Source organism: Hemiscyllium ocellatum, chromosome 14, assembly GCF_020745735.1.
Source record: "Hemiscyllium ocellatum isolate sHemOce1 chromosome 14, sHemOce1.pat.X.cur, whole genome shotgun sequence".
Lineage (NCBI taxonomy): Eukaryota > Metazoa > Chordata > Chondrichthyes > Orectolobiformes > Hemiscylliidae > Hemiscyllium > Hemiscyllium ocellatum.
In genome coordinates, this window is record NC_083414.1 from 7,744,785 (window position 1) to 7,770,618 (window position 25,834).

General features: G+C 47.4%; 1 protein-coding gene across 3 annotated transcripts in view; it reads left to right on the forward strand.

Annotated features, from left to right (window-relative positions):
• LOC132822232 (plexin-A1-like) overlaps positions 1–25,834 on the forward strand; it is a 541,551-nt gene that overhangs the window by 384,413 nt on the left and 131,304 nt on the right. For all 3 annotated transcript variants that reach the window (XM_060835337.1, XM_060835340.1, XM_060835338.1), the window contains exon 12: positions 15,599–15,789. In XM_060835337.1, coding sequence (XP_060691320.1) covers positions 15,599–15,789 — 191 coding nt within the window. The remainder of the gene's footprint in view (positions 1–15,598; positions 15,790–25,834) is intronic.

Below are 25,834 nucleotides of genomic sequence, written 5' to 3' on the forward strand. Positions count from 1 at the left end.
AATATGGGGGGAAACAATAGACAATAGGTGCAGGAGTAAGCCATTCTGCCCTTCGAGACTGCACCACCATTCATTATGATCATGGCTGATCATCCTCAATCAGTATCCTGTTCCTGCTTTATTTCCATAACCCTTGATTCCACTATCTTTGAGAGCTTTATCCAACTCTTTCTTAAATGAATCCAGAGACTGGGCCTCCACTGCCCTCTGGGGCAGAGCATTCCACACAGCCACCACTCTCTGGGTGAAGAAGTTTCTCCTCATCTCTGTCCTAAATGGCCTATCCCTTATTTTTAAGCTGTGTCCTATGGTTCAGGACTCACCCATCAGCGAAAACAAGTTTCCTGTCTCCAGAGTGTCCAATCCTTTAATAATCTTATATGTCTCAATCAGATCCCCTCTCAGTCTTCTAAACGTAAGGGTATACAAGCCCAGTCGTTCCAATCTTTCAACGTAAGGTAGTCCCGCCATTCCAGGAATTGACCTCGTGAACCTATGCTGCACTCCCTCAATAGCCAGAATGTCTTTCCGCACATTTGGAGACCAGAACTGCACACAGTACTCCAGGTGTGGTCTCACCAGGGCCCTGTACAGCTGCAGAAGAACCTCTCTGCCTCTGTACTCAACCCTTTTTGTTATGAAGGCCAGCATGCTATTAGCTTTCTTCACTACCTGGTGTACCTGCATGCTTACCTTCATTGACTGGTGTACAAGAACATCCAGAGCTCTTTGTACTGCCCCTTTACCTAACTTGACTCCATTTAGGTAGTAATCTACCTTCCTGTTCTTGCCACCAAAGTGGATAACCATACATTTATCCACATTAAACTGCATCTGCCATGCATCTGTCCACTCACCTAACATGTCCCGTCACCCTGTAATCTCCTAACATCCTCCTCACATTTCACCCTGCCACCCAGCTTTGTATTATCAGCAAATTTGCTAATGTTACTATTAATACCATCTTCTATATCATTAATATGTATTGTAAAACGCTGCGGTCCCAGCACTGATCCCTGCGGTACCCCACTGGTCACTGCCTGCCATTCCGAAAGGGAGCTGTTTATCATTACTCTTTGTTTCCTCTCAGCCAACCAGCTTTCAATCCAAAATACCGTGCAAGGACTGTAACAAACACTACATTGGACAAACAGGCAGAAAACTAGCCACCTGGATACATGAACACCAACTAGCACAAAACGACATGACCCTCTCTCACTAGTATCCTCACATACTGATGAGGAAGGATATTCAAGACTACTCAAATGATTGGGATAAGGGAATTCCATTTGTACTTTTTCCGATTAGACCAAATTCAGTCCATTTGATTTAGTTTTTGGGCATGAAGTAAGAGGACCACTAAAATTGATTTAGGAGAAATTGGTAAGTCAGAATTCAGAGACCACATATTTGGACCAATGTCAAATTTTCAGGAATGATTAACTAGAACAGGAGAGTTGGCTAGACAGCATGTAAAAATATCACAGCGTACAATGAAACAGGAAGCAAACAAGAAATCAAAAACTTGCAATTTTGCTATCAGATATAAGGTGTTAGGTGCTACTTCCAATGATAGGTAAAGCTTTAAAGGCAAGGATTAGTTAACCTTATCTGCTATCCAGATGTGTCGTAATTTCATCCTTTATAATAGACTCCAGCATCTTTCCCACCACTGAGGTCAGACTAACTGGTCTATAATTTCCTCCTTTCTCTCTCGCTCCTTTCTTAAAAAGTGGTACAACATTAGCCACTCTCCAATCTGCAGGAACTGATCCTGAATCTATCGAACTCTGGAAAATAATCACCAATGCATCCACGATTTCTGGAGCCACCTCCTTCAGTACCCTGGGATGTAGACCATCAGGCCCCAGGGACTTATCAACCTTCAGACCTAACAGTCTCTCCAACACCAATTCTTGGCAAATATAAATTCCCTTCAGTTCCGGTCCTTCAGCCACTGTTACCTCTGGGAGATTGCTTGTGTCTTCCCCAGTGAACACAGATCTGAAGGACCAATTCAACTCTTCTGCCATTTCTTTGTTCCCAGTAATATATTCCCCTGTTTCTGTCTTCGAGGATCCAATTTTAGTCTTAACCATTTTTTTCCCTTTCACATACCTAAAAAAGCTATTACTATCCTCCTTTATATTTTTGGCCAGTTTACCTTCGTACCTCAGTTTTTCTCTGCATATTTCCTTCTTAGTAATCCTCTGTTGTTCTTTAAAAGCTTCCCAGTCCTCCTTTTTCCCACTTATCTTTGCTATGTTATACTTTTTCTCTTTTGACTTTATATGTTTCTTAACTTCCCTCGTCAGCCACGGCCACCCCTGCCTCCTCATAGGATCTTTCTTCCTTTTTGAAATGAACTGATTATACCGAGAAATATCTGCCATTGTTCCTCCACTGTCATCCCTGCTAAGGTATTGCACCATTGAACTTTGGCCAGCTCCTCCCTCATAGCTCCATAGTTCCCTTTATTCAACTGAAAACTGGAGCACCCGGACGAAACTCACGCAGGTTTGGGGAGAATGTGCAAACTCCACGCAGACAGTCGGCCGATGTTGGAATTGAACCCAGCTCCCTGGCACTGTGAGGCAGCTGTGCTCAATACTGAGCCACCCTTTGGTGAAACCAAGCATGCGCCTTGTGTTATTTTCCAATCTCCCGACCAAAGGAAAGAGGGAGGGACTGCAGTAAGGATTAGTCTGATTCCTGGGTCCAGGGGATTGTCTAAAGAGGAGAGGTCGAGTAGATCGGGTTTATAAATTTGGAAGACTGAGAGATGATCTTATTGAAATGTATGAAAAGCTGAAGGGACTTGACGAGGTAAATTTGGAGGTTAATTCTCCTCATGATGGAATCTGGAACCAGTGGACAGAATCTCAGTAACTCCCCTCCTGACTCCCCAAAGCCGGTCCACCATCTACAAGGCACAAGTCAGGAGTGTGATGGAATACTCCCCACTTGCCCTGGATGGATGCAGAGCTGAAAATGTGTTGCTGGAAAAGCGCAGCAGGTCAGGCAGCATCCAAAGAGAAGGAGAATCGACGTTTCGGGCATGAGCCCTTCTCCTGAAGAAGGGCTCATGCCCGAAACGTCGATTCTCCTGTTCCTTCGATGCTGCCTGACCTGCTGCGCTTTTCCAGCAACACATTTTCAGCTCTGATCTGCAGCATCTGCAGTCCTCACTTTCTCCTGGATGGGTGCAGATCCAACAACACTTAAGAAGGTTGACACTATCCAGGACAAAGCATCCAGCTTGATTGGCACCACATCCACTTCCTCCATCACCAGCACTCAGAAACAGTAGTGTGTAGTATCTCCAAGTTACATCACACTGTAAATTTTTGTTATAAATTCTGTGTTAGGCTTGAGCTCTCCACCATCACCTGATGAAGGAGCGTCGCTCCGAAAGCTTGTGCTTCCAATTAAACCTGTTGGACTATAACCTGGTGTTGTGTGATTTTTAATTATCTACAAGATGCACTGTAGAAATTCACCAGTCTTCTTAGCACTATCCCAACCCACGACCACTTCCACCTGGAAGGACAACGGAAGCAGACACATGGGAACACCACACCCCCCGCAAGTTCCACTCCAAACCACTCACCATCCTGACTGAGCAATGTATCCCTGTTCCTTCACTGTCACTGGGTTACAATCCTGGAATTCCCTCCCTAAGGGCATTGTGGGTGGACTGCAGCGGTTCAAGAAAGCAGCTCACCCCCATTTCTCAAGGGGCAACTAGGGATGGGCAATAAATACTGGCCCAGCCAACGATGTCCATGTCCAGTGAATGAATGTGCGTAAAATGAAAGGAGGGTCAGCCATTTGCATTGAGGAGGAGAAATGAGATAGCCCATCTGGATAGCTGTACGAACCAGTGTGTGTTAGCACAGGGTTTGAACACTGGAAGGATAGCTATCCTTGTGACTAGCCTTCGGTATGGCTGACACGGTGGCTCAGTGGTTAACACTGCTGCCTCACAGTGCCCGGGACTCGGGTTTACAATTTCTGGCTGGTCACTGTCTGTGTGGGTTTGCTCTGGTTTCCTGCCACAGTCCAAAAATACGTAGGTTAATGGATTGGCCATGGGAGATTGCCCCAGGAAGTGTGGGATAGGTGGATTAGCCCTGGGAAATATAGGGTAGGGGAATGGATCTGTGTGGGATACTCTTTGGGAGGTCACTCTGGACTCGATAGATGAAATGGCCTACATGATGATTCTCCACCTGTCAGTAGTTTGTTGTATTTGTTTCCCCCCTTACTGTAAGGGTGACAGCTGTCTGACTCTGATAGCTTTCTGTAAACTCTTACTCACACTGTTATACACAATATTGTTCTTGTACACGTTCCTCTCACAAGTACAGATCATTCCAGCTTTTTTTCACTTTCTCTTGCACGAGTGCTGATGTCAGTGTTACATCGTGATGTTATTATTCACAACCTGTTTTTAGACTCCCCTCAGTCTCCCCATGAGTGTTGGTCACAGTTACTGTATGGTCTGGGGCTGTCCTTCCCTCCACACCCCTCCAAGTCCATCCCTGGTACTAATGGATTTTGCATTTTCCTGCATATAAAAAGAGAACAGCAACATCAGAAGACCATTCGGCCCCTGCTTCATTGTTCTACATAACATGACTCAGTTCTGCTTTCCCATATTCTTAATTCACTCCTAAATCTGTCTCATCCTTAAACACGTTCAATGATGGGACATCCACAGCCTTGTCCTGCTTATATCTGGCACTACAGAGGAAGCCAACATCTGGGTGGCACGGTGGCTCAGTGGTGAGCACTGTTACCTCATAGCACCAGGGTCCCAGGTTCAATCCCAGCCTTGGGTGACTGTCTGTGTGGAGTTTGCACATTCTCCCTGTGTCTGCGTGGATTTCCTCTGGGTGCTCCAGTTTCCTCCACAGTCCAAAGATGTGCAGGTCAGATGAATTGGCCATGCTAAACTGCCTGAAGTGTTAGGTGCATTAGTCAGAGGGAAATGGGTCTGGATGGGTTACTCTTTGGAGGTCACTGTGAACTGGTTGGGCCAAAGGGCCTGTTTCCACACTGAAGCGAATCTAATGTAATCACTTGCCTGTCCATTGGAAATGTTTCTGTGTGTAGATTAGAGTGGTGCTGGAAAAGCACAGCGGTTCGAGGAGCAGTAATTTCTTTATGATGAGAATTGGCTAACCCTGCTTTACACTCAATCTCCAAGAGCTTTTTAATAAAAGCGTTCAGGGGGAGCTTTGTCCCTCTTTAAAATGTCACTTGTTTTAAACACCCAGTATCAGGGAGATTTTACTGGAGATTCTAGGACAGCCCTGGGGTAGCAGCTAGCCAGTCTTTGAAACCTGTAACTCCTAGGAACATCAACAAGGTTTGTGAGATTGTCAAATATTGGTCAAACTTCAAGTCCCCAGCAATCTTCATCTTGTACCAGTAACCAATCAGCTGCTGACATACTTGAAAGCTAGAGTTCAGTGGGGATGACCATAAAATCACCATCGATTGATGTAAAACCATTCAGGGAAGGTAAGTCTCCGGTGTGGAGTCAGAGCTGGGGTATACCAGTTGAGGATGGACATTTACCTTCCCTGAACGGTTTTACATCAATCGATGGTGATTTTATGGTCATCCCCACTGAAGGCTAGCTTTCAATTCCAAACTTTTGTTTGAGTGTTAATTGAATCAAAACTCCACAATCTGTTATGGTGATATTTGAACCCAGATCAGCCTGGACCTCTGCACTATGAGTCTACTGACACTACCACGACAGCTTCTCCCCTTTCACTGTAGTTGCAGACTGGTTAGCTAAGTTGACCGGATGGCTAGTTTGCAATGCCCCGTGACACTAACAGTGGGGATTCAATTCCCACACCAGCTCAGGTAACCTTGAAGGACTCTCACAGAGTCACAGCACGGAAACAGGGCCTCCAGTCCAACCAATCCACGCTGACCCAAACTAAACAAGTCTGTGCTTGACCCATGTCCCTCCAAACATTTCTTGTCCAAACATCTTTTAAATGTTGTAACTGTACAACAAGGAAACAGACCCTTTGGTCCCACCAGTCAGTGCTGACCAAATGTTCTTAAACTAAACTAATCCCACATCCCTGCACTCGGCCCAAACCTTTCTTATTTGTGTACTTATCCAAATGTCTTTTAAACATTGTAACTCTACCCACATCCACCACTTCCCCAGGAAGTTCATTCCACACACAAACCACCCTCTGTGTAAAAATATTGCCCCTCATGTCTTTTTAAAATCTTTCTCCTCTCACCTTAAAAATATGACTCCTCGTCTTGAAATCTCTCAGCCTGGGGAAAAGACGCCTGCCATTCTTCTTATCTCTACCCCTTGTGATGTTATAAACCTCCATAAGGTCACGTCTCAAACTCCTACGCTCCAGTCAAAGCCGTCCCAGCCTAGCCAGCTTCTCCTTATAACTCAAACCATCTGTTTCTGACAACATCCTGGTAAACCTTTTCTGAACCCTCTCCAGTTTAGTAATATCCTCCCTAAAACAGAGAGGCCAGAACTGAACACAGTGTTCCAGAAGAGGCCTCACCAATGTCCTGTACAACGTCAACATGACATCCCAACTCCTGTAGTCAATGATCTGATCAATGTATGCAGGTGTGCTAAATGCTTTCTCAGCCAGCCTCTCTACCTGTGACACAAACTTCAAGTGACTATGCACCTGAACCCCAAGGTTTCTCCTTTTCAATCTCACCCCTTGCCTGGGGTGAGGTGACCCTCAGGTTAAACTCACCACCTGTCGCCTCTCTCTAAGGAGCTATGGCAACTTTATTTTTACTCCAACAGGTCGTCTTTTGGTTACTCAGGTGTTTACCAAGTGTCTGGTCTTAAAAACCGCTGAACACTGCTCGGTATTTTGGCCATTCAGTCCAAACTTCTCCCACAATTCCCTAAAATCAAGTGGACAGATTCTTGGACGCCAGTCCAAGTGTGTAAGCAGCTGATTGGTTACTGGTACAAGATGACAATTGCTGGGGACTTGAAGTTTGACCAATATTTGACAATCTCACAAACCTTGTTGATGTTCCTAGGAGTTACGGGTTTCAAAGACTGGCTAGCTGCTACCCCAGGGCTGTCCTAGAATCTCCAGTAAAATCTCCCTGACACTGAGTGATTAAAACTGGTGACATTTTCAAGAGGGACAAAGCTCCCCCGAACGCTTTTATTAAACAGCTCTTGGAGATTGAGTGTAAAGCAGGGTTAGCCAATTCTCATCATAAAGAAATAGACCAACAGCCAGGCAACAGCCTACCCCATTGCCAAGCTAACGGTGTTGCGTCATCAATGGTGGGAGAGCAAGGGTCAGGGGTTAGTGGTGAGAGGTCAATCCAAGGTGAAGTTAGGTAGGTTTCAATACACGAGGCAGTTGAGGGTTATAGGAACAGGCAGAATACAGGACAGCAGTCAGCCATGAACATGTTGAATGGGAAAGCAGGATTGAAGGGCCAAGAAAGGCTCCTCCTCTTCCTATGTTCTGCAATCTATGACTCCAGGAACACATCTGGTCAGAGTTAGTAGCCTTTTGCATACTTTTGTCAGACCACAAGCTACAAAGGAGAGCTTGATATCTCTCCCTTGCGCCATCATGGGGAAAACATAAATGATAGACTCATACAGCATGGAAACAGATCCACCAGTGCAACTCATCCATGCTGAAGGGAAATCCCAATCTGACCTTGTCTCATTTGCCTACGTTTGGCCCATATCCTTCTAAACCCTTTCTATTCATGTACCCATCCAGATGCCTTTTCAATGTTGTTATTGTACCAGCCTCCACCACTTCCTCTGGCAGCTCATTCCATACACACACTACCCACTTCACCAGAAAAAGTTGCCCCTCAGGTCCCTGTTAAACCTTCCCTTCTCACCTTAAACCTAGTTTTGGACTCCCTGACACTGGGAAAAAGACCTTGCCCATTCACCCTATCCATGCCCCTCATGATTTTATCAACCTCTATTTGGTCACCCTTCAGCCTCCGATAGTCCAGGGAAAACAGCCCCAGCATATCCAGCATCTCCCTAAAGCTCAAACTCTCCAGTCCCAGCAACATCGTTACAAAACCTTTCTGCACCCTCTTAAGTTTAACAACATCCTTCCTATAGAAGGGAAACCAGAATTGTACGCAGTATTCTAAGAGTTCTAACTAATGTTCTAATTAGCTGCAACCTGACCAACTTCTATCCTCAACACACTGATCAATAAAGGCAAGTGTACCGAAAGCCTTCTTCACTATCCTGTCTACCTGTGACTCCACTTTCAAAGAACTATGAACCTGCACTCCAAGGTCTCTTTGTTCAGCAACACTCCCCAGAGCCCTACCATTAACTGTATAAATCCTGCCCTGGTTTACCTTACCTCACATTTATCTAAATCAAACTCCATCCACCTCTCCTCAGCCCATCGTCCTATCTAATCAAGGTCCCATTGTCCTTGGAAATAACCTCCTTCACTGTGCATTCCACCACCGATTTTGGTGTCATCTGCAAACTGACTTAAGTGTGCTACGGAAGTGTCAGGGGAGAGGGAGCCCGGTTGTCAGAAATGTGGCGTTCTGAACACAAACCGCCCTGCCATGCCCTCCTTCCCCATCCTTTGCTGGTTTTAGCTCAGCTCAGTATCTGGCTGCGTTCCACTGAACGGCCAAACTTGAGGCATGACCTCCTGACAGATCCCTCGACAATGAACATTCAGCCGGAGGAGATTTCTCTCTGAGCTGACAGATGAGCTCCAAGCCTTGTCTATTACAGCCAGCAGCTGAGTTACTGCCTGCGGGGCCTACAGAGAGTTGAGGCAGCTCAAATTAGCCTGCGTTGTGTGGGCAATAAGGTTGTTGACTTTTTCATAGGCACGTTAACATAATTAAGGTGTTCATTTACGGCTCTTTTTAATTATGCAAAGGTTAGCTAAGAGAAAATCAAAATTAGCTAAAGTCTCTGATCTTATACAAAGGTTAATCACCTGGGGCCCTTCTGAAAGCAATTTTGGAGGAAGATCATTGAGGGAGCCAACAACAAAATAGTGTTGTATTTTTAATTTTCTTTGAGTGTTTACATTCATTGGTTACTGGAGACAGAGAGAAAGGCCAGTCCTGTCAGAGATGAGAATGGTTTAATCAGGAAACAGGGAGTCTATTAACTTTCCAATCTGCTGCCAGTCTCTGAGGGCAAAGCAGTTTGGTGACCAGTGAGGGGCAAGCAGAGAGTGATCTGAGATCAGGGTCCAGAGAGTGACCAATGTCAGGAGTCCAGCAGGTGACCGGTGAGAGGACTCCAGAAAGTGACCAGTGTTGGGCAAGCAGAGAGTGACCGGTGAGGGGCGAGTGACTGGTGCGGAGAGAGCAGAGAGTGACTGGTGAGGAGAGAGTGCCCGGTGTGGAGAGAACAGAGAGTGACCGGTGAGGGAAGAGTGACCAGTGAGGGGAGAAATGAGAGTGACCGGTGAGGAGAGTAAAGAGAGTGACCGGTGAGGGAAGAGTGATCGGTGAGGGGAGAAAAGAGAGTGACCGGTGAGGAGAGAGTGACTGATGAGGGAAGAGTGACCGGTGAGGGGAGAAAAGAGAGTGACCGGTGAGGGAAGAGTGACCAGTGAGGGGAGAACAGAGAGTGACTGGTGAGGAGAGAAAAGAGAGTGACTGATGAGGGAAGAGTGACCGGTGAGAGAAGAGTGATCGGTGAGGGGAGAACAGAGAGTGACCGGTGAGGGGAGAAAAGAGAGTGACCGGTGAGGGGAGAGTGACCGGTGAGGAGACAGCAGAGAGTGACTGATGAGGGGAAAGTGACTGGTGAGGAGAGAGTGCCCGGTGTGGAGAGAACAGAGAGTGACTGGTGAGGGAAGACTGACCAGTGAGGGGAGAAAAGAGAGTGACCGGTGTGGAGAGAGTGACTGATGAGGGAAGAGTGACCGGTGAGGAGAGAAAAGAGAGTGACCGGTGAGGAGAAAGCAGAGAGTGACTGATGAGGGGAAAGTGACCGATGAGGGGAGAGTGAGCGGTGAGGAGAGAGCAGAGAGTGACTGATGAGGAGAGAGTCACCAGTGAGGGAAGAGTGACCAGTGAGGGGAGAACAGGGAGTGACCGGTGTGGGGAGAGTCACCGGTGAGAGGAGAGAGCAGAGAGTGACCGGTGAGGGAAGTGTGACTGGTGAGGGGAGAACAGGGAGTGACCAGTGATCAGAGTTCAGAGAGTGACCAGTGATGGGAGAGTGACTGGGAGAGCAGAGAGTGAGATGGTGAGATCTCCAGAAAGACATCCAATTAAAGTAGGCAGTCATTCACAACATTTTGTTAGGTCTTCAAAAAGGTGAAAGGGTGAACATTTATTGTCGGAGCAAGGCAGGATGGGGAGGGCGCCTCAGCAATGAAAAATTGCAAATCATCAGAAAAAGCCAAGTAATGACACAGTGATTATAAATGACAAGTGGTTCCTCGAGGAATACCACTGCTAAAAGAGAGATTGGTGACTGGACTTGACAAGGTAGGCACTGAGACTGTCTTCTGTGTCTGAGAAATCTCGAACATGAGGCACGGTCCCAGGGTAAGGGCTGGTCGGGACTGAGAGGAAGAGAAATGTCTTCATTTCCAGGGTTTTGAAATTTTGGAATTCTTTGGCCCCAATGGTTAGGACTGTTCATTGTTGAATAACTGAAGGGTGGGATAGACATTGGGGATTGAATAGTCAAGGTGAGTTAATTAGCAGAATGCAGTCATATTGAACAGAGTTGACTTGATAGCCAACTCCAAATCTGATTTCTTATGCACCTGCTCATTAACCGAAGGGGAATGCTTTGGGAATACATGTTGCGAATATGTATATAGTGTTGTGACTGTGTCTGCGAGTTGGTTGTTAAGACGTGGGCTTGCAGGGTACAAATTGGTTGGTTCCGGTAAAAAAACTTTTATTCATTCACGGGATGTAACCTCATGGCTGGGTCCACCATCCCTGGCTGAGCTTGAGACGGTGGTGGTGAGCTGCCTTCTTAAACCTCTTTGGTGTGTGGTAGACCACAAATACTGGTCAGGAGGAGACCGTGTCTGCTTTTTTTTTTCAGTTTCTGTAGTACTTTACTTTGTTTTCCCTCAAAATGAAGTGTCAGTTGGGCATTACAGTTGTCAACATCCAGATGGACTTAATTTTGGTTTTCTACCATGTGAAATGAACGTTAAGGCAACGTACAAAAAGAAATCTTACACAAATTAACTCAGATGCATAAATTTACAGGTGTAAATGCAACTTTGCAACTCAAGTTTCAGTCCCATGAACTGTTCAGAAACAATAGGACAACAGGGTCATAGGGCCTGAAATGTCATGTGTTTCAAACCCTGCGAGAATGGCAGCAAGACAGAAAGTGATTATTTCAACAATCCAACAGTGCTTCTTTCAAAACACTTCATACTAGCTTTCTGAAGGGGATGGTAATTTCTGTACGAGTAGACTCTCTCCAGTTTCTGGACATGTCTGCTTTATAGCATAGAACGTGTTTTACTGTTTCAAATAAACCAACCCACTGAGTTAATCACTCCCTGATGAGCATTTGGTTATTGAAGCCATTAGTATTAATTTGTCAAGGGGTGGATGGAGATAGGTAGTGGAAGGGCTGGTGATCCTTGTGTTGAGTGTGTAACAATAGGTTTGTTGGAGTCTACAGTCTGTGTAACAGAGTGAAGTTTGTTTAGCAAACTGTGACTCAGAATTTCCCAGGCACATTTCTTGCATCCATTGTGCTAATCGCCTCTGTAATGACTAGTTTGAGAGTGTAGCTGTGATTCTGGGGGTGTTCCACCTTTCAAACAATTAACAACCAATTATCCAGCTTTGTTCACTAATTATTACAAGGACACAATTATCTAAACTGTCTCTGGTCCTATTCAGTGAGAATGTTACATGCTGAAATCCTATATATGTGACTTTCAACCTCAGAGGGTACATGTGAGTCAAGTTTCTTTAATGGGATGTGAGTGTCACTAGTCAGATAAGTTCTTGTTGCCGAATCCTAATTGCCCTTGCATACTACGGCTTGCCAGGCTGTTTCAGAGGGCATTGAAGAGTCAGCCACGTTGCTGTGGGACTGGCCAGACTGGGTATGTTGGGTGGATTTCCCTCCCTGAAGACAAGACAAGCTGGACCTTCATTCATTGAATTTAAAATCCACCAGCTGTGATGGTGCTGCTGCTGGTTTCATTTGAACCTGTGTCCCTGGAGCCTGGCTATTGGGTGGTATTGTGCCTCAGTGGTTAGCACTGCTACCTCACAATGCCAAGGACCTGGGTTCGATTCCGGCCTCGGGTGACTGTCTTTGTGGACTTTCCATTCTCCCCATGTCTGGGTGGATTTCCTCCCACAATCCCAACTTGTGCAGATTATGGTGGATTAGCCAATCTAAGTTGTCCAGAGTGTTCAGGGCTAGGTGAATTAACCATGGGAAATAGGGATGGGGGTGGATGGTATTCTGAGGATCAGTGGGCCTGATGGGTTGAATGGCCTGTGTCCACACTGTAGGGATTCTAGTCTAGTGGCATTGCTGCAGTTCTGCTATCTCTCCATGGTGGCATGTGGGCTCCTTCCCTTATAGCAAAGCACTTCCCTGGCATTGTACCCTGCTGGAGGAGCCTCACATTTAACTGTGCAGCTTATTAGTGGAGGGTTTGGCACAGCGGCTCAGTGGTTAGCACAGCTGCCTTACAGCGCCAGGGACCCAGGTTCAATTCTCGCCTTGGACCAATGTCTGTGTGGAGTTTGCACATTCTTCCTGTGTCTGCATGGGGTTTCCTTCTGATGCTCCGGTTTCCTCCCACAGTCCAAAGATGTGCAGTGTTAAGTGGCCCACAATGACCAGGGATGTGTAAGTGAGGTGTATTAGTCGGGGGTAAATGTAGAGTAATAGGGTAGGGGAATGGGTCTGGGTGGGTTATGCTTTGGAGGGCTTTTGTGGATTTGTTGGGCCGAAGGGCCTGGTTCTAACTGGAGAAATTCTATGATCTCAGAACTAATTGCTATCCTGCTCTCATCTCCCCACCCATTGGGACAGTGCCCCACGGGGGTATTTGAAGGCTAGCTCTAGCTGTTTTCCCTGGAGCATCGGAGGCTGAGAGTTGACCTTCTAGAGGATAATAAAATCATGAGGGGCATGGATAGGATAATTCCTGATGAAGGGCTTTTGCCCGAAACGTTGATTTCGCTGCTCGTTGGATGCTGCCTGAGCTGCTGTGCTCTTCCAGCACCACTGATCCAGAATCTGGTTTCCAGGATCTGCAGTCATTGTTTTTACCTAAATAGACTAAGTCTTTTCCCTGGGGTGGGGGAATCCAGAACTAGAGGGCAAAGGTTTAGGGTGAGAGGGGAAAGATATAAAAGAGACCTAAGGGGCAATGTTTTCACACAGAGGATGGTACGTGTATGGAATGAGCTGCCAGAGGAAGTGGTAGAGGCTGGTACAATCACAACATTTAACATCTGGATGGGTATGTGAGTAGGAAGAATTTGGAGGGATATGGTGTTGCCGTGGATAAGTTGGACGAAAGGATCTTTTTCTGTGCTGTACATTTCTATGACTCCACGATTCTAGCACTGGCTTCTTCTCCACTAATATGGTATAAGTCATATACCATATAATATGGTATATGGTGGGCGGCACGGTGGCACAGTGGTTAGCACTGCTGCCTCACAGCGCCTGAGACCCTTGTTCAATTCCCAACTCAGGTGACTGACTGTGTGGAGTTTGCACGTTCTCCCCGTGTCTGCGTGGGTTTCCTCCGGGTGCTCCGGTTTCCTCCCACAGTCCAAAGATGTGCGGGTCAGGTGAATTGGCTATGCTAAATTGCCCGTAGTGTTAGGTAAGGGGTAAATGTAGGGGTATGGGTGGGTTGCGCTTCGGTGGGTTGGTGTGGACTTGTTGGGCCGAAGGGCCTGTTTCCACACTGTAAGTAATCTAATCAGGTTACCCAGTCACAGATAGCTAACTGTGATTGAATTGTAGCTCTGTCCTGCTCACAGGGTGAATATGATATGTTTCTCTGGGTTTTTACTTCCTAGTTTTCCGTACTTTTTCTCGATGGCTCATACTGTACAATATGGACCTCCTCGAGCACTCAGTTAATGCTTGTTGTGTGTGCGCGCCTGGTGTTTAAGGCAGTTCACTTTCAAAGACTTTGTTGTGAATCTGTTGGTCCAGTAAGGGGTCTGCAAGCTGCAGACAAGGAAATCAGAGACAAAAACCAAAATTGCTGGAAAATCTCAGCAGATCTGGCTGCGTCCGTGGAAAGAAGTTAAAGTTCATGTTGCGGGTCAAGCAACCCCTCCCCAGAACCAGAATGGTCGCTTGACCCTAAATGTTAACTCTGATTTCTCTCTCTACAGACCCAGCCAGACCTGCTGAGCTTTTCCAGCAACCTCTGTTTCTGTTTCTGATTTACAGCATCCACAGTTCTTTCGGTTTTTTAATAGAAGGACATCAGCTGGTTTGGTGTAATATTGGCTTTGTGACTTATAAAGTGCTTTATTGGTTTAAATAAACTAACCCACAGAGTTAGTCAGTTCCTGATGAGCAAATGACGATTATCATTCACGTGATGGTGCCAACTCGTGTTGGCGTGAGTTTTGAGTCAAGTCAAGGGTCTAGCCTCACTCTCCTGGAGAATGGTCTGTACAGAGAAGCCTCGATTATCGAAAGGACTCAGATGAGACAGTATTTCGTTCGGTTAATCGAATTCCAGGTAATCAAATGCTGGATAACATAGTTTAGCCAAGATCAGGATGTTGCAATTTTGCCAAATAATCCAATATTCGGATAATTGAATGCCGGATAATTGAGGTTCCTCTGTATTGATTTCCAAACACAAAGCCATTGAAGGCTTGGTGTCATGGAGCACTTATTGATTTTTTTAAAAATATTCATTTGTGGAATGTGGGTGGTACTGGCTGGACCAACATTTATTGCCCGTCCCTAGTTGCCCCTCGAGAAGGTGGGAGTGAGCTGTCTTCTTGAACTGCTGCAGTCCACCTGCTGTGGGTTGACCCACGATGCCCTTAGGGAGGGAATTCCAGGATTTTGACCCAGTAACAGTGAAGGAACAGCGATATATTTCCAAGTCAGGACGGTGAGTGACTTGGAGGGGAAGTTGATGGCTGGCACCAGTAAGGAATGTCTGGATGTGTGTGTATGTGTGGGGAATGCATTCCAAATTACATTATCTTGGCGTTCTGTTGACATCGATTGGCTGGGCGGCACGGTGGCACAGTGGTTAGCACTGCTGCCTCACAGCACCAGAGACCTGGGTTCAATTCCCGCCTCAGGCGACTGACTGTGTGGAGTTTGCACATTCTCCCCATGTCTGTGTGAGTTTGCTCTGGTTTCCTCCCACAGTCCAAAGATGTGCGGGTCAGGTGAATTGGCCATGCTAAATTGCCCGTAGTGTTAGGTAAGGGTCAGTGTGGACTTGTTGGGCCGAAGGGCCTGTTTCCACACTGTAAATAATCTAATCTAATCTCGACAACCTTATAACATGAGTTTTCTCTTCCCCGTTCATCCTGTTTTTCTCTGTCTCTCTCGTTACCCACCCCCCACCAGCTCACCTCTACAAGTGCACCGCCCTTCGGGAGAGCTGTGGGCTGTGTCTGAAAGCTGATCCAAAGTTCGAGTGTGGTTGGTGCGTCCCGGAGAAAAGGTGCATGCTGCAGCAGGATTGCCAGGCGCCGTCGAGAAACTGGATGCACCAGAGCAGGACAAACAGCCGATGCACTGACCCCAAGATCACCAAGGTACGCCAACTCAACAACGTCAGTTTTTAACAAAGAATTCACTCTCCGGGTATGGGTGTCACTAACAAAGAGGAGCAAGTAGGGACTGCAGATGCTGGAGATCACAGTCAGAAAGTGTGGCGCTGCAAAAGCACAGCCGGTCAGGCAGCATCTGAGGAGCAGGAGTGTCAGCGTTTCGAGCATAAACCCTTCGTCATTCCCGATGAAGAGTTTAGGCTCAGAACATCGACTTTCCTGCTCCTCGGATGCTGTCTGACCGGTGTCACTAACAAATGTTTATAGGCCATCGCTGACTCTCTTGAGCAGGGGATGTTGGGTGTTTGAGGACATGGTTCAGATCAACCACATTGCAGTGGGATTGGAGTCACATGTGAGCCAGACCAGGAAAGGAGGGCAGATTTCCTTCCCTAAAGGATATTAATGAACCAAATAATGTTTTTAATGACAATCTGGTAAATTTATGGTTGTTATTGTTGAGATTACCGTTTTGATTCGAGATGGTAGTAATTAATTACACCTAAGTTTCTTGCTACCTGATAGTATTTTAGCTTGTGAACTTGATAGTATTGATACAGCCCTCTGGATTATGAGGAGACAGTGAGGACTACAGATGCTTGAAGCCAGAGTCAGTAGATACAAAGCTGGAAAAGCAGGTCAGACAGCATCTGAGGAGCAGGAGAGTCAACGTTTCAGCCTGAAACTCTTCATCAGGACTGGGGAGGGGAGGGGAGAGGAGTGCTGATGAAAGGTTTTAGCCCGAAATGTTGACCGTCCTGCTCCTCAGATGCTGTCTGACCTGCTGTGCTTTTCCAGCTTCACATCTATTGTCTCTGGATTACTCGTCCAGTGTGTTACCCTGTCGTAATGGTCACCTGTCTCACTGCTTCAACCTCCATACCAAAGTCACTGAGTGAAATAACTTGAAAGAAGCACTCATCCTGTGAGGAATCCATGTCGAAGGGGATTGTGTGTGATGGGTAATGAGAGGTCTCACTCGGGTATCTGCAGAGTTAATATGATGAGACGGATAAAGCAATGCAGCTTAGATTCAAGCTGTTACCTTGCTCCTAATATCGACCCACCTGTTCATGGCCATCTCAAAATCAGAAAATAGCCATAAAAGTTCATTGGTTGGTACTTAAAAGCAATTAAAATTCTCAGCGAAATCTGATGGCTTTCGTCTCTGTGTTTTAAATCAACACGAGACAATAATTTGCATTTATATATAGCCTTTTACTTTTCTTTCTTATTTATAATTTCTCTCGTTTATTTAGGCACCATGATACGACAACTTATAAAACTTTTCACTATTTTTTAATGTAAAAATACAGATGACAATAAATTGCTCTTCTAGTCTATTGTGTTCTTTCAAGTTCTCAACACAGGTTGCCATGTTTATCCCCTCTCAATTCACAATGGTCTTCCAACCCAATAGTTTTTACACAATGTCAGGTTTATAACTCCAGGAATGGAGGTCCCAGAGAAGCAGAGTGTTGGGTATAATGAGAGGTGGGCTCACTCTCACGCCACATTCTCTCTCTGTCTCTGTCTGCCTCTCTCTTTCTCCTTCCCTCCCCACTCTCCACCTCTGTTGTCTTTCTCTTTCTCTCTCTTTCACTCTCTCTCTCTCTCTCAACCCCCTCACCTCTCTCTGTCCAGTCCTTAGAGAGAGAGGAGGGGGACATAAAGAGAGCTCTCTCTCTCTCTCTCACCCTCTCTCTCTCTCTCTTTCCCTCTCCCCATTGAACTCTTCACCTTTGTCCACCCACTCTCCTTCTCTCCCTTTCTGGCTCCCCCTTTCACCTCTTTCTGTCCCCCCGCTCTCCTTATCTCCCCTCCCTCTCTCTTTCTTTCTCCCTTACTCCATCTCTACCCCAGTGTCTCTGTTTCCCTTTCCCTCTACCACCTCGTTCTTCCCATCCCAGTCTTCCTGCCCCAACCGCTCTCTTATTTTCCCTCCCTCTTGTCCCCACCCCGCTTTCCATCCATCTCTCTCCCCTCCCCCTCTTACTCTCTGTCTCTTCCCTGTTTCTTTTTCCCCACCATCTCTCCTTTTCCCTCTCTTTCTCCCATTCTGTTTTGACCCCTCTCTTTTTCCACTCCTCTCTCTCTCTCTCTCTCTCTCTCACACGCTCTCTGTATGTGGCTCTAATCATAAAAGAGGTCAGCAGAGGACAGGAAGGTAAAAACAATGACTGCGGATAGAACATAGAAAAATACAGCGCAGTACAGGCCCTTCGGTCCTCGATGTTGCGCCGATCCAAGCCCACCTAACCTACACTAGTCCACTATCCTCCATATGCCTATCCAATGCCCGTTTAAATGCCCATAAAGAGGGAGAGTCCACCACTGTTACTGGCAGGGCATGCCATGAACTCACGACTCGCTGAGTAAAGAATGTACCCCTAACATCTGTCCTATACCTACCTCCCCTTAGTTTAAAGCTATGCCCCCTCGTAATAGCTGACTCCATACGTGGAAAAAGGTTCTCATTGTCAACTCGATCTAAACCCCTAATCATCTTGTACACCTCTATCAAGTCACCCCTAAACCTTCTTTTCTCCAATGAAAACAGTCCCAAGTGCCTCAGCCTTTCCTCATACGATCTTCCTACCATACCAGGCAACATCCTGGTAAACCTCCTTTGCACCCGTTCCAGTGCCTCCACATCCTTCCTATAGTATGGCGACCAAAACTGAACACAATACTCCAGATAAGGCCGCACCAGTGTCTTATACAACTGCAACATGACCTCAGGACTCCGGAACTCAATTCCTCTACCAATAAAAGCCAGTACACCATATGCCTTCTTCACAGCACTATTTACCTGGGTGGCAACTTTCAGAGATCTGTGTACATGGACACCAAGATCCCCCTGCTCATCCACACTACCAATATCCGACCATTACCCCAGTACCCCATCTTCTTGTTACTCTTACCAAAGTGAATCATTTCACACTTATCTACATTGAACTCCATTTGCCACCTTTCTGCCCAGCTCTGCAGCTTATCTATATCCCACTGTAACCTGCCACATCCTTCCACACTGTCAACAACTCCACCGACTTTCGTATCATCCGCAAACTTGCTCACCCAACCTTCTAGCCCCTCCTCCAGGTCATTTATAAAAATGACAAACAGCAGTGATCCCAAAACAGATCCTTGCGGAACACCACTGGTAACTGCACTCCAAGATGAACCTTTACCATCAACTACTACCTTCTGTCTTCTTCCAGCCAGCCAATTCCTAATCCAAACCTCTAACGCACCCTCAATGCCATACCTCCGTATTTTTTGCAGTAGCCTACCATGGGGATGCTGGAAACTAGAGTCTAGATTAGAGTGGTGCTGGAAAAGCACAGCAGTTCAGGCAGCATCCGAGGAGCAGTGAAATCAACGTTTCGGGCAAAAGCCTTTCATCAGGAATACAAGCAGAGAGCCTGAAGGGTGGAGAGATAAGGCCATTTGGTCTGTCAAGTCTGCACCACCTTTTTCAAACAATAATCCGATTAGTTTAGAGATTAGATTAGATTAGATTAGATTACAGTGTGAAAACAGGCCCTTCAGCCCAAACCGACCCACTGAAAAGAAACCCACTCACCCTATATTTACCCCTGACCAATCCACCTGACACTACGGGCAATTTAGCATGGCCAATTCACCTGACCTGCACATCTTTGGACTGTGGGAGGAAACCGGAGCACCCGGAGGAAACCCACGCAGACATGGGGAGAATGTGCAAACTCCACACAGTCAGTTGCCTGAGGCGGGAATTGAACCCGGGTCTCTGGGGCAGCAGTGCTAACCACTGAGCCACTGTGCTACCCACTTCCTCCATTTCTGCCATTCTTCCTTCACTTCTGGAAGGTGGTGGGTTCCAAATCCGAGCCACTTCAAAAAGAACATCAAATAATTTTTCCTCATCGGTGGCCAGTCAGCTCCATCCTCTTTATCTCCCCCCTCTTTATCTCCCCCCTCTTTATCTCCCCCTTCCTTCTCCCTCTCTAAGGAGCAAACAAGGAGAGGGGGAGAGAGAGAGAGGGCAGAGGTGGAGAGAGAGGACGGAAGGAGACAGAGAGAGAGAGAGAAAATGTAGGGGGAGAGAGAGCCCAACTCTCTGCTTCTTTGAGAGCTCCATCCCTGGAGTGACTCAGCCTTCAGTCGCCTTCTTCCCACCAGCCCTCCAGCTTTGTTGCCGAATGTGTTTCGAAGGAGCCAGCTGGTTAGAGCTGTCGGTTAATGTAAACCCGGCAAGGCTCAGAGTGAAGTCAGTCAGTGCCGGGTTTGTGGAATGATGAAGCAGGATTGTCATCTTCAGGAATTAGGTGGGAAGGGCAGCGGTGATGTCAAGGCTGGGAAAAGGTGCAAAGGCTTTTGGTTTTTGCTCAGGTAAACCTGAGTTTGGAGACACGCCTGCACAGACTTCAGGGGAACTCAGCCTCCCTCACTGATTCACGTCCTCACTCCATGTACCCTCGCCCCCAAACCTTCAACCTCAGACTTAACCACTCAACTACCTCACATTTTCCATCCTCTAACTTGTAATCCCCTCAATCCTACCCTCCTCATTCATACCCCTCCCACTTCTAATCCCCCTCACTCCTATCCCCTTCCCTCCTAACCCCCCCACCACTCATTCCCTCCCTCCTAACCCCTCCCTCCTAACCCCCTCACTTCTAACCCCCCTCCCTCCTACCCCCTGACTCCTGACCCCCCTCAATTCTAACCCCCCTCCCTCCTACCCCCTCACTCCTGACCCCCAAACTCCTGACCCCCTCCCTCCTAACCCCCTCACTCTTCTCATTCCTAAGTCCCTCCCTCCTAACCCCCTTACTCCTACCCTCTCGCTCCTCACCCCCTCTCCCTCCTTTCCCCTCACTCCTGACCCCCTCCCTCCTAACCCCCTCACTCTTCTCATTCCTAAGTCCCTCCCTCCTAACCCCCTTACTCCTACCCTCTCGCTCCTCACCCCCTCTCCCTCCTTTCCCCTCACTCCTGACCCCCTCACTCCTAACCCCCTCACTCCTTTCACTCCTAACCCAGTCCCTGCTATCCCTCCTCTCCTGACCCCATCACTCCCAACGCTCTCTTAAATTCAATCCCCTCACCCTCATTCCAAACACTTCATCCTCACTCAACCTTTGCCACCCCATCCCTTTGGCCATTGCCCCTTCCCCTCCTCCCTCAGCAGCTACCGCATTCCACACTGCACCCCGCACCCCAATCCCTGGAGAGGCGATGACCAAGTAGTGTTATTGCTGGGCTGTGATTGCCGAGACCTGGCTGATGATCTGGGGAGGCTGGGTTCAAATCCTGCTGTAGTAGACGCTGGAATTTGCATTCAATAAAAATCTGGAATTAGGAAAATAATGATCACCACTTGCTGATTGTTGGAAAAAAAGACCCATCTGGCTCACTAATGGCCTTGAGGGGATGAAAATTCTAGCCTACATGTGACTCCAGACCCACAGTGATGTGGTTGACTCTTAACTGCCCTCTGGGCAATTAGGGATGGGCGATAAATGCTGCCTGGTCACTGACACCCACATCCCGTGAATGAATTAAAAATAAATTACCCCCAGCTTCTTGCCATTCTTTTGTATCAGATTCTTGATGTAGGGGATGCATTTTCTGAAGATGTTCTGTTGTGCATGTTTGGGTCTGTGCTATTTGGACGGATATCCGCAGCATCAAATGGAACACGTGGGGCCGAGCACAAATGGCAAAGTATTTTATTCAGGAGGAAAACAAACTTGCGTTTCTCTGGCACCTCTCGGCCGTCTCAGAATGTTGCAACGCTCCTTGCAGCTAATGAAGTCCTTCCTTTCCTAAGACATAGAAACTAGGACCAGGAGTGGGCCATTCGGCCCTTCGAGCCTCTTCCACCGTTCAACATGATCGTGGCTGATCATCCAGCTCAGGCCCATAGCTGCTTTCCCCCCATATCCTTGGTCCCTTTGACTGTACCCAACACTCTCTTGAAATTGTACAGTGTTTTGGCCTCAACTGCTTTCTGTGGCAGAGAATTCCACAGACTCCCCACTCTCTGGGTGTCCTTATCTCAGTCCTAACTGGCATACCCCTCATCCTTAGACTAGACCCCTCATTCTGGACTTCTCTCGTCATCAGGAACAACCTTCCTGTGTTTACCCTGTCTGGTTCTGTTAGAAATCTATCAATTTCTATGAGATTCCCACTCCCACGTGGCCCAGTTTTTGTGAATTCCTGTGAAAATAATCCTAACTGATCCAGTCTCTCTCCATAGGTCAGTCCTGCCATCCCAGGAATCAGTGTGCACTCCCTCCATTGCGAGAGCATCCTTCCTCCTGCTCCTCGGATGCTGCCTGACCTGCTGTGCATTTCCAGCACCACTCTAATCTTGACATCCTCAGATACAGAGGCCAAAACAGCCCACAATACTCCAGGTGTGGTCCCACCAAGGTCTTGTACAATTGCAGCAAGGTACCCTACTGCTGCACTGGAATCCTGTTGCCATGTAGGTTAACAGACCATTTACCTTGGCTGGTGTACAAGGACACCATGGACTCGCAGCACATCCCCCTTTTCCAGTCTATCCACATTCAGATGATGACCTGCCTTCCTGTTTTTGTTCTCAAAGTGAATAAGCTTACATTTCTTGGCATTCTGCTGCACCTGCCACACATTTTACCCACTCCCTCAACCTGTCCAAACCACACTGAGGCATCTCTGCATCCCTCTCGCAGCTCACTCTCACCCAACTTCAGGTCACCTGCAACTCCCGAGATACTTAGTTCCCTCATCTAAGTTAATTAGCCATCTCAATGTCATATGTCTGCTTTCTCTCATACCCCTCGATGCCTGTAATATCTAAAAATACTATCACTTTCTTGAATGCACTCAGTGACTTGGAGTCCACAGCCTTCTGGAGAGAAGGCCATTTTGCCATGCCACCCAGCGCCTTACCTCCTAGCCCCTCACCCACCTCACTTCCCAAGCCCACCCTCCCAGCCTCAGCCTTGCCTACCCACCTGCCTCACCATGTCTATCCAAGTGATCCCTCCGTATCGATTTCTGTGAGATTCCCACTCCCACCTGGCCCATGTTCTTATGAACTCCAGTGAAAATAATCCTAACTGATCCAGTCTCTCTCCATAGGTCAGTCCTGCTATCCCAGGGTACAGTCTGGTAAACCTTTGTTGCACTCCCTCCATTGCCAGAGCAACCTTCCTCAGATATGGAGACCCAGGGTGGCACAGTGGCACAGTGGTTAGCACTGCTGCCTAACAGCGCCAGAGACCCGGGTTCAATTCCCGCCTCAGGTGACTGACTGTGTGGAGTTTGCACGTTCTCCCCGTGTCTGCGTGGGTTTTCTCTGGGTGCTCCGGTTTCCTCCCACAGTCCAAAGATGTGTGGGCCAGGTGAATTGGCCATGCTAAATTGCCTGTAGTGTTAGGTAAGGGGTAAATGTAGGGGTATGGGTGGGTTGTGCTTTGGCGGGTCGGTGTGGACTTGTTGGGCCAAAGGGCCTGTTTCCACACTGTAGGGAATCTAATCTAAAACAGCCCACAATACTCTCGGTGTGGTCCCACCAAGGCCCTGTCCAATCGTAGCAAGGTATCCCTCGCCTACCTCAGTTGAACCTGCCTCCACCATATTTCCAGGCAGTGCATTCCAGATTCTGAGCACGGGATTGAGCTCAATAATCAGCCATGATCATGTTGAATGGTGGAGCAAGCTGGAAGGGCTGAATGGCCTACTCCTGCTTCTATCTTCCATGTTTCAGTGTATTTTTCTCACATTGCCCCTGTTGTATTCGCCCATCATAAGACATAGGAGTGGAAGTAAGGCCATTCGGCCCATCGCATCAGTTTAAATCCAGGCCCTTTCTCCTTTTATGAGTGGGAACGGCTTCTCCCTATCTACCTAATCCAGCCCGCTCATGGTTTTGTAAACCTCTATCAATCTCCATCTCTCCGAGATGAACAGTCCCAACCTGCTCAATCTCTCCTCATCACTGGGGTTTTTCATTCTTGGAACAGTCCTTTTGATACACAAAAGAAGGTGGATGTGCTTTTTTTGTAAGTTGTGCTTTCAGAGCTGTAGGTATTTGTCGACATGTTGTCACAGTTTGTAATATCGGAAGTGCAGCAACCAATTTGCACAGAGCATGCTCCCAGAGAGGACAACGCGACCAATGACTGTATCCTCTCCCCCGATGTTGAGGTAGCCATAAAAACCAACGAAAGACAGATGCTGGAAATCAGATGCAAAAGCAGAAATTGCTGGAGAAACTCAGCAAGTCTGGCAGCATCTGTGGAGGGAGAAACAGAGTTTACGTTTAGGGTCCAGTGACCCGTCTTCAGAACCAAAGTGTGAACTCCGCTTTCTGTCTCCACAGGGGCTGCCAGACCTGCCTGAGTTTCTCCAGGTATTGGCAGGTTTGTCCAACCTTTTACTTCCATGTGAGGGAGCTTGGTTTAATGTTTCACTGCAATCCAGCACCTCAGACAGAGCAGCACTCCCTCAGTACACTGGGAGCAGGAGCTGGGTCAGCTCTTCCTGGTGAGCCCATGACAGTTTGTTTTGAGATGAGCCGAGACATATCCACCCAGTAAGTTGAAGATGACCAGGGCACTTATCCCCAGGTGGCATGAAGGCTCAGTGGTTAGCACTGCTGCCTGGCTGTGTGTGTGTGTGTGTGTGTGTGTGTGTGTGTATAGTTTTTTAGATTAGATTACTTACAGTGTGGAAACAGGCCCTTCGGCCCAACAAGTCCACACCGACCCGCCGAAGCGCAACCCACCCATTCCCCTACATTTACCCCTTACCTAACACTACGGGCAATTTAGCATGGCCAATTCACCTGACCCACACATCTTTGGACTGTGGGAGGAAACCGGAGCACCCGGAGGAAACCCACGCAGACACGGGGAGATGCAAATTCCACACAGTCAGTCGCCTGAGTCGGGAATTGAACCTGGGTCTCAGGCGCTGTGAGGCAGCAGTGCTAACCACTGTGCCACCGTGCCGCCCGCAGTCTCCCTGTGTCTGTGTGGGTTTGCTTCAGTTCCCTCCAAATATCTGCAGGTTGAAGTGGATTGGCCATGCTGAAGTGTCCAGGGGAGGGGAATGTGGAGTCACAGCAATTGGGTGGGCAGTTCTTTGCAGGGTCAGTACACTTGATGGGCCACACTGTAAGGTTTTTTTTATCCCTGGCCAATAATGTCCTTTTGTACACAATACAAAAAATATTCAGCTTATCTCAGTGTTTCCCCATTGCTGTTTGAGGGAGCTTCCTATGTTTCCTTTGTTATGAGGATGACTGGACTTCTGAAACACAGGCTGTAATACCCTTTGAAATGTCTGGTCGCCAGAAAAGGTGCTATGTAAATGCAAGTCTCGCATTTGTACTTTTACACGAGTGCAGCCTTATCTTAAACCGTTGTGTTTGGTGGTAGATTTAACACAGCTTTGGTTTCAGTAATCGAAATGAAAGGTTGCTATCACTCTCAGTGCTCCTCATTTCCCTTGTAACTGACAAAGGGAAAAGAGACTGGGATGGGATGTTTTTAATTTTCTCCACTCTTAGCTCACAGCCTGAATCATAAAGTTTCACATTGCAGCCTTGTGTTTTGAAGTCTCTTCTCCAGCCTTTGAGGTGGGAGATGTTGGCACTTTCTTCAGGAAGGCTGGGGCATTGTGCATTTGAGAAGGATAACATTGACAGCAGTCACCCAAGGGGAGAATTCGTTCTTGGGAAAGTTCCACAGCTTTCAAAATCAAAAGAAATTGCTCTTCCCCCGCCCCGCAGCAATTAATTATCTCGCAAGCTGGATTTCTGCTACTGTACTTTCCAGTTCAGGCCTACGGGCCTCGATAGTTTATTTTCTTGCTGTCTCCTGCTTCCACTTGTTGTGTGGTTGGCACAATATTTTCAGCATGTCATCTGTTGCTGATTGTAGACCCCACATGGTGCAGAAACCTTGTGGCATTGTGGATCTGTCTACAGGTGTGGAGAGTGCCCTACCCTTCCTCCCGCCCCCAGTCCTCAAACGTCCCTGTT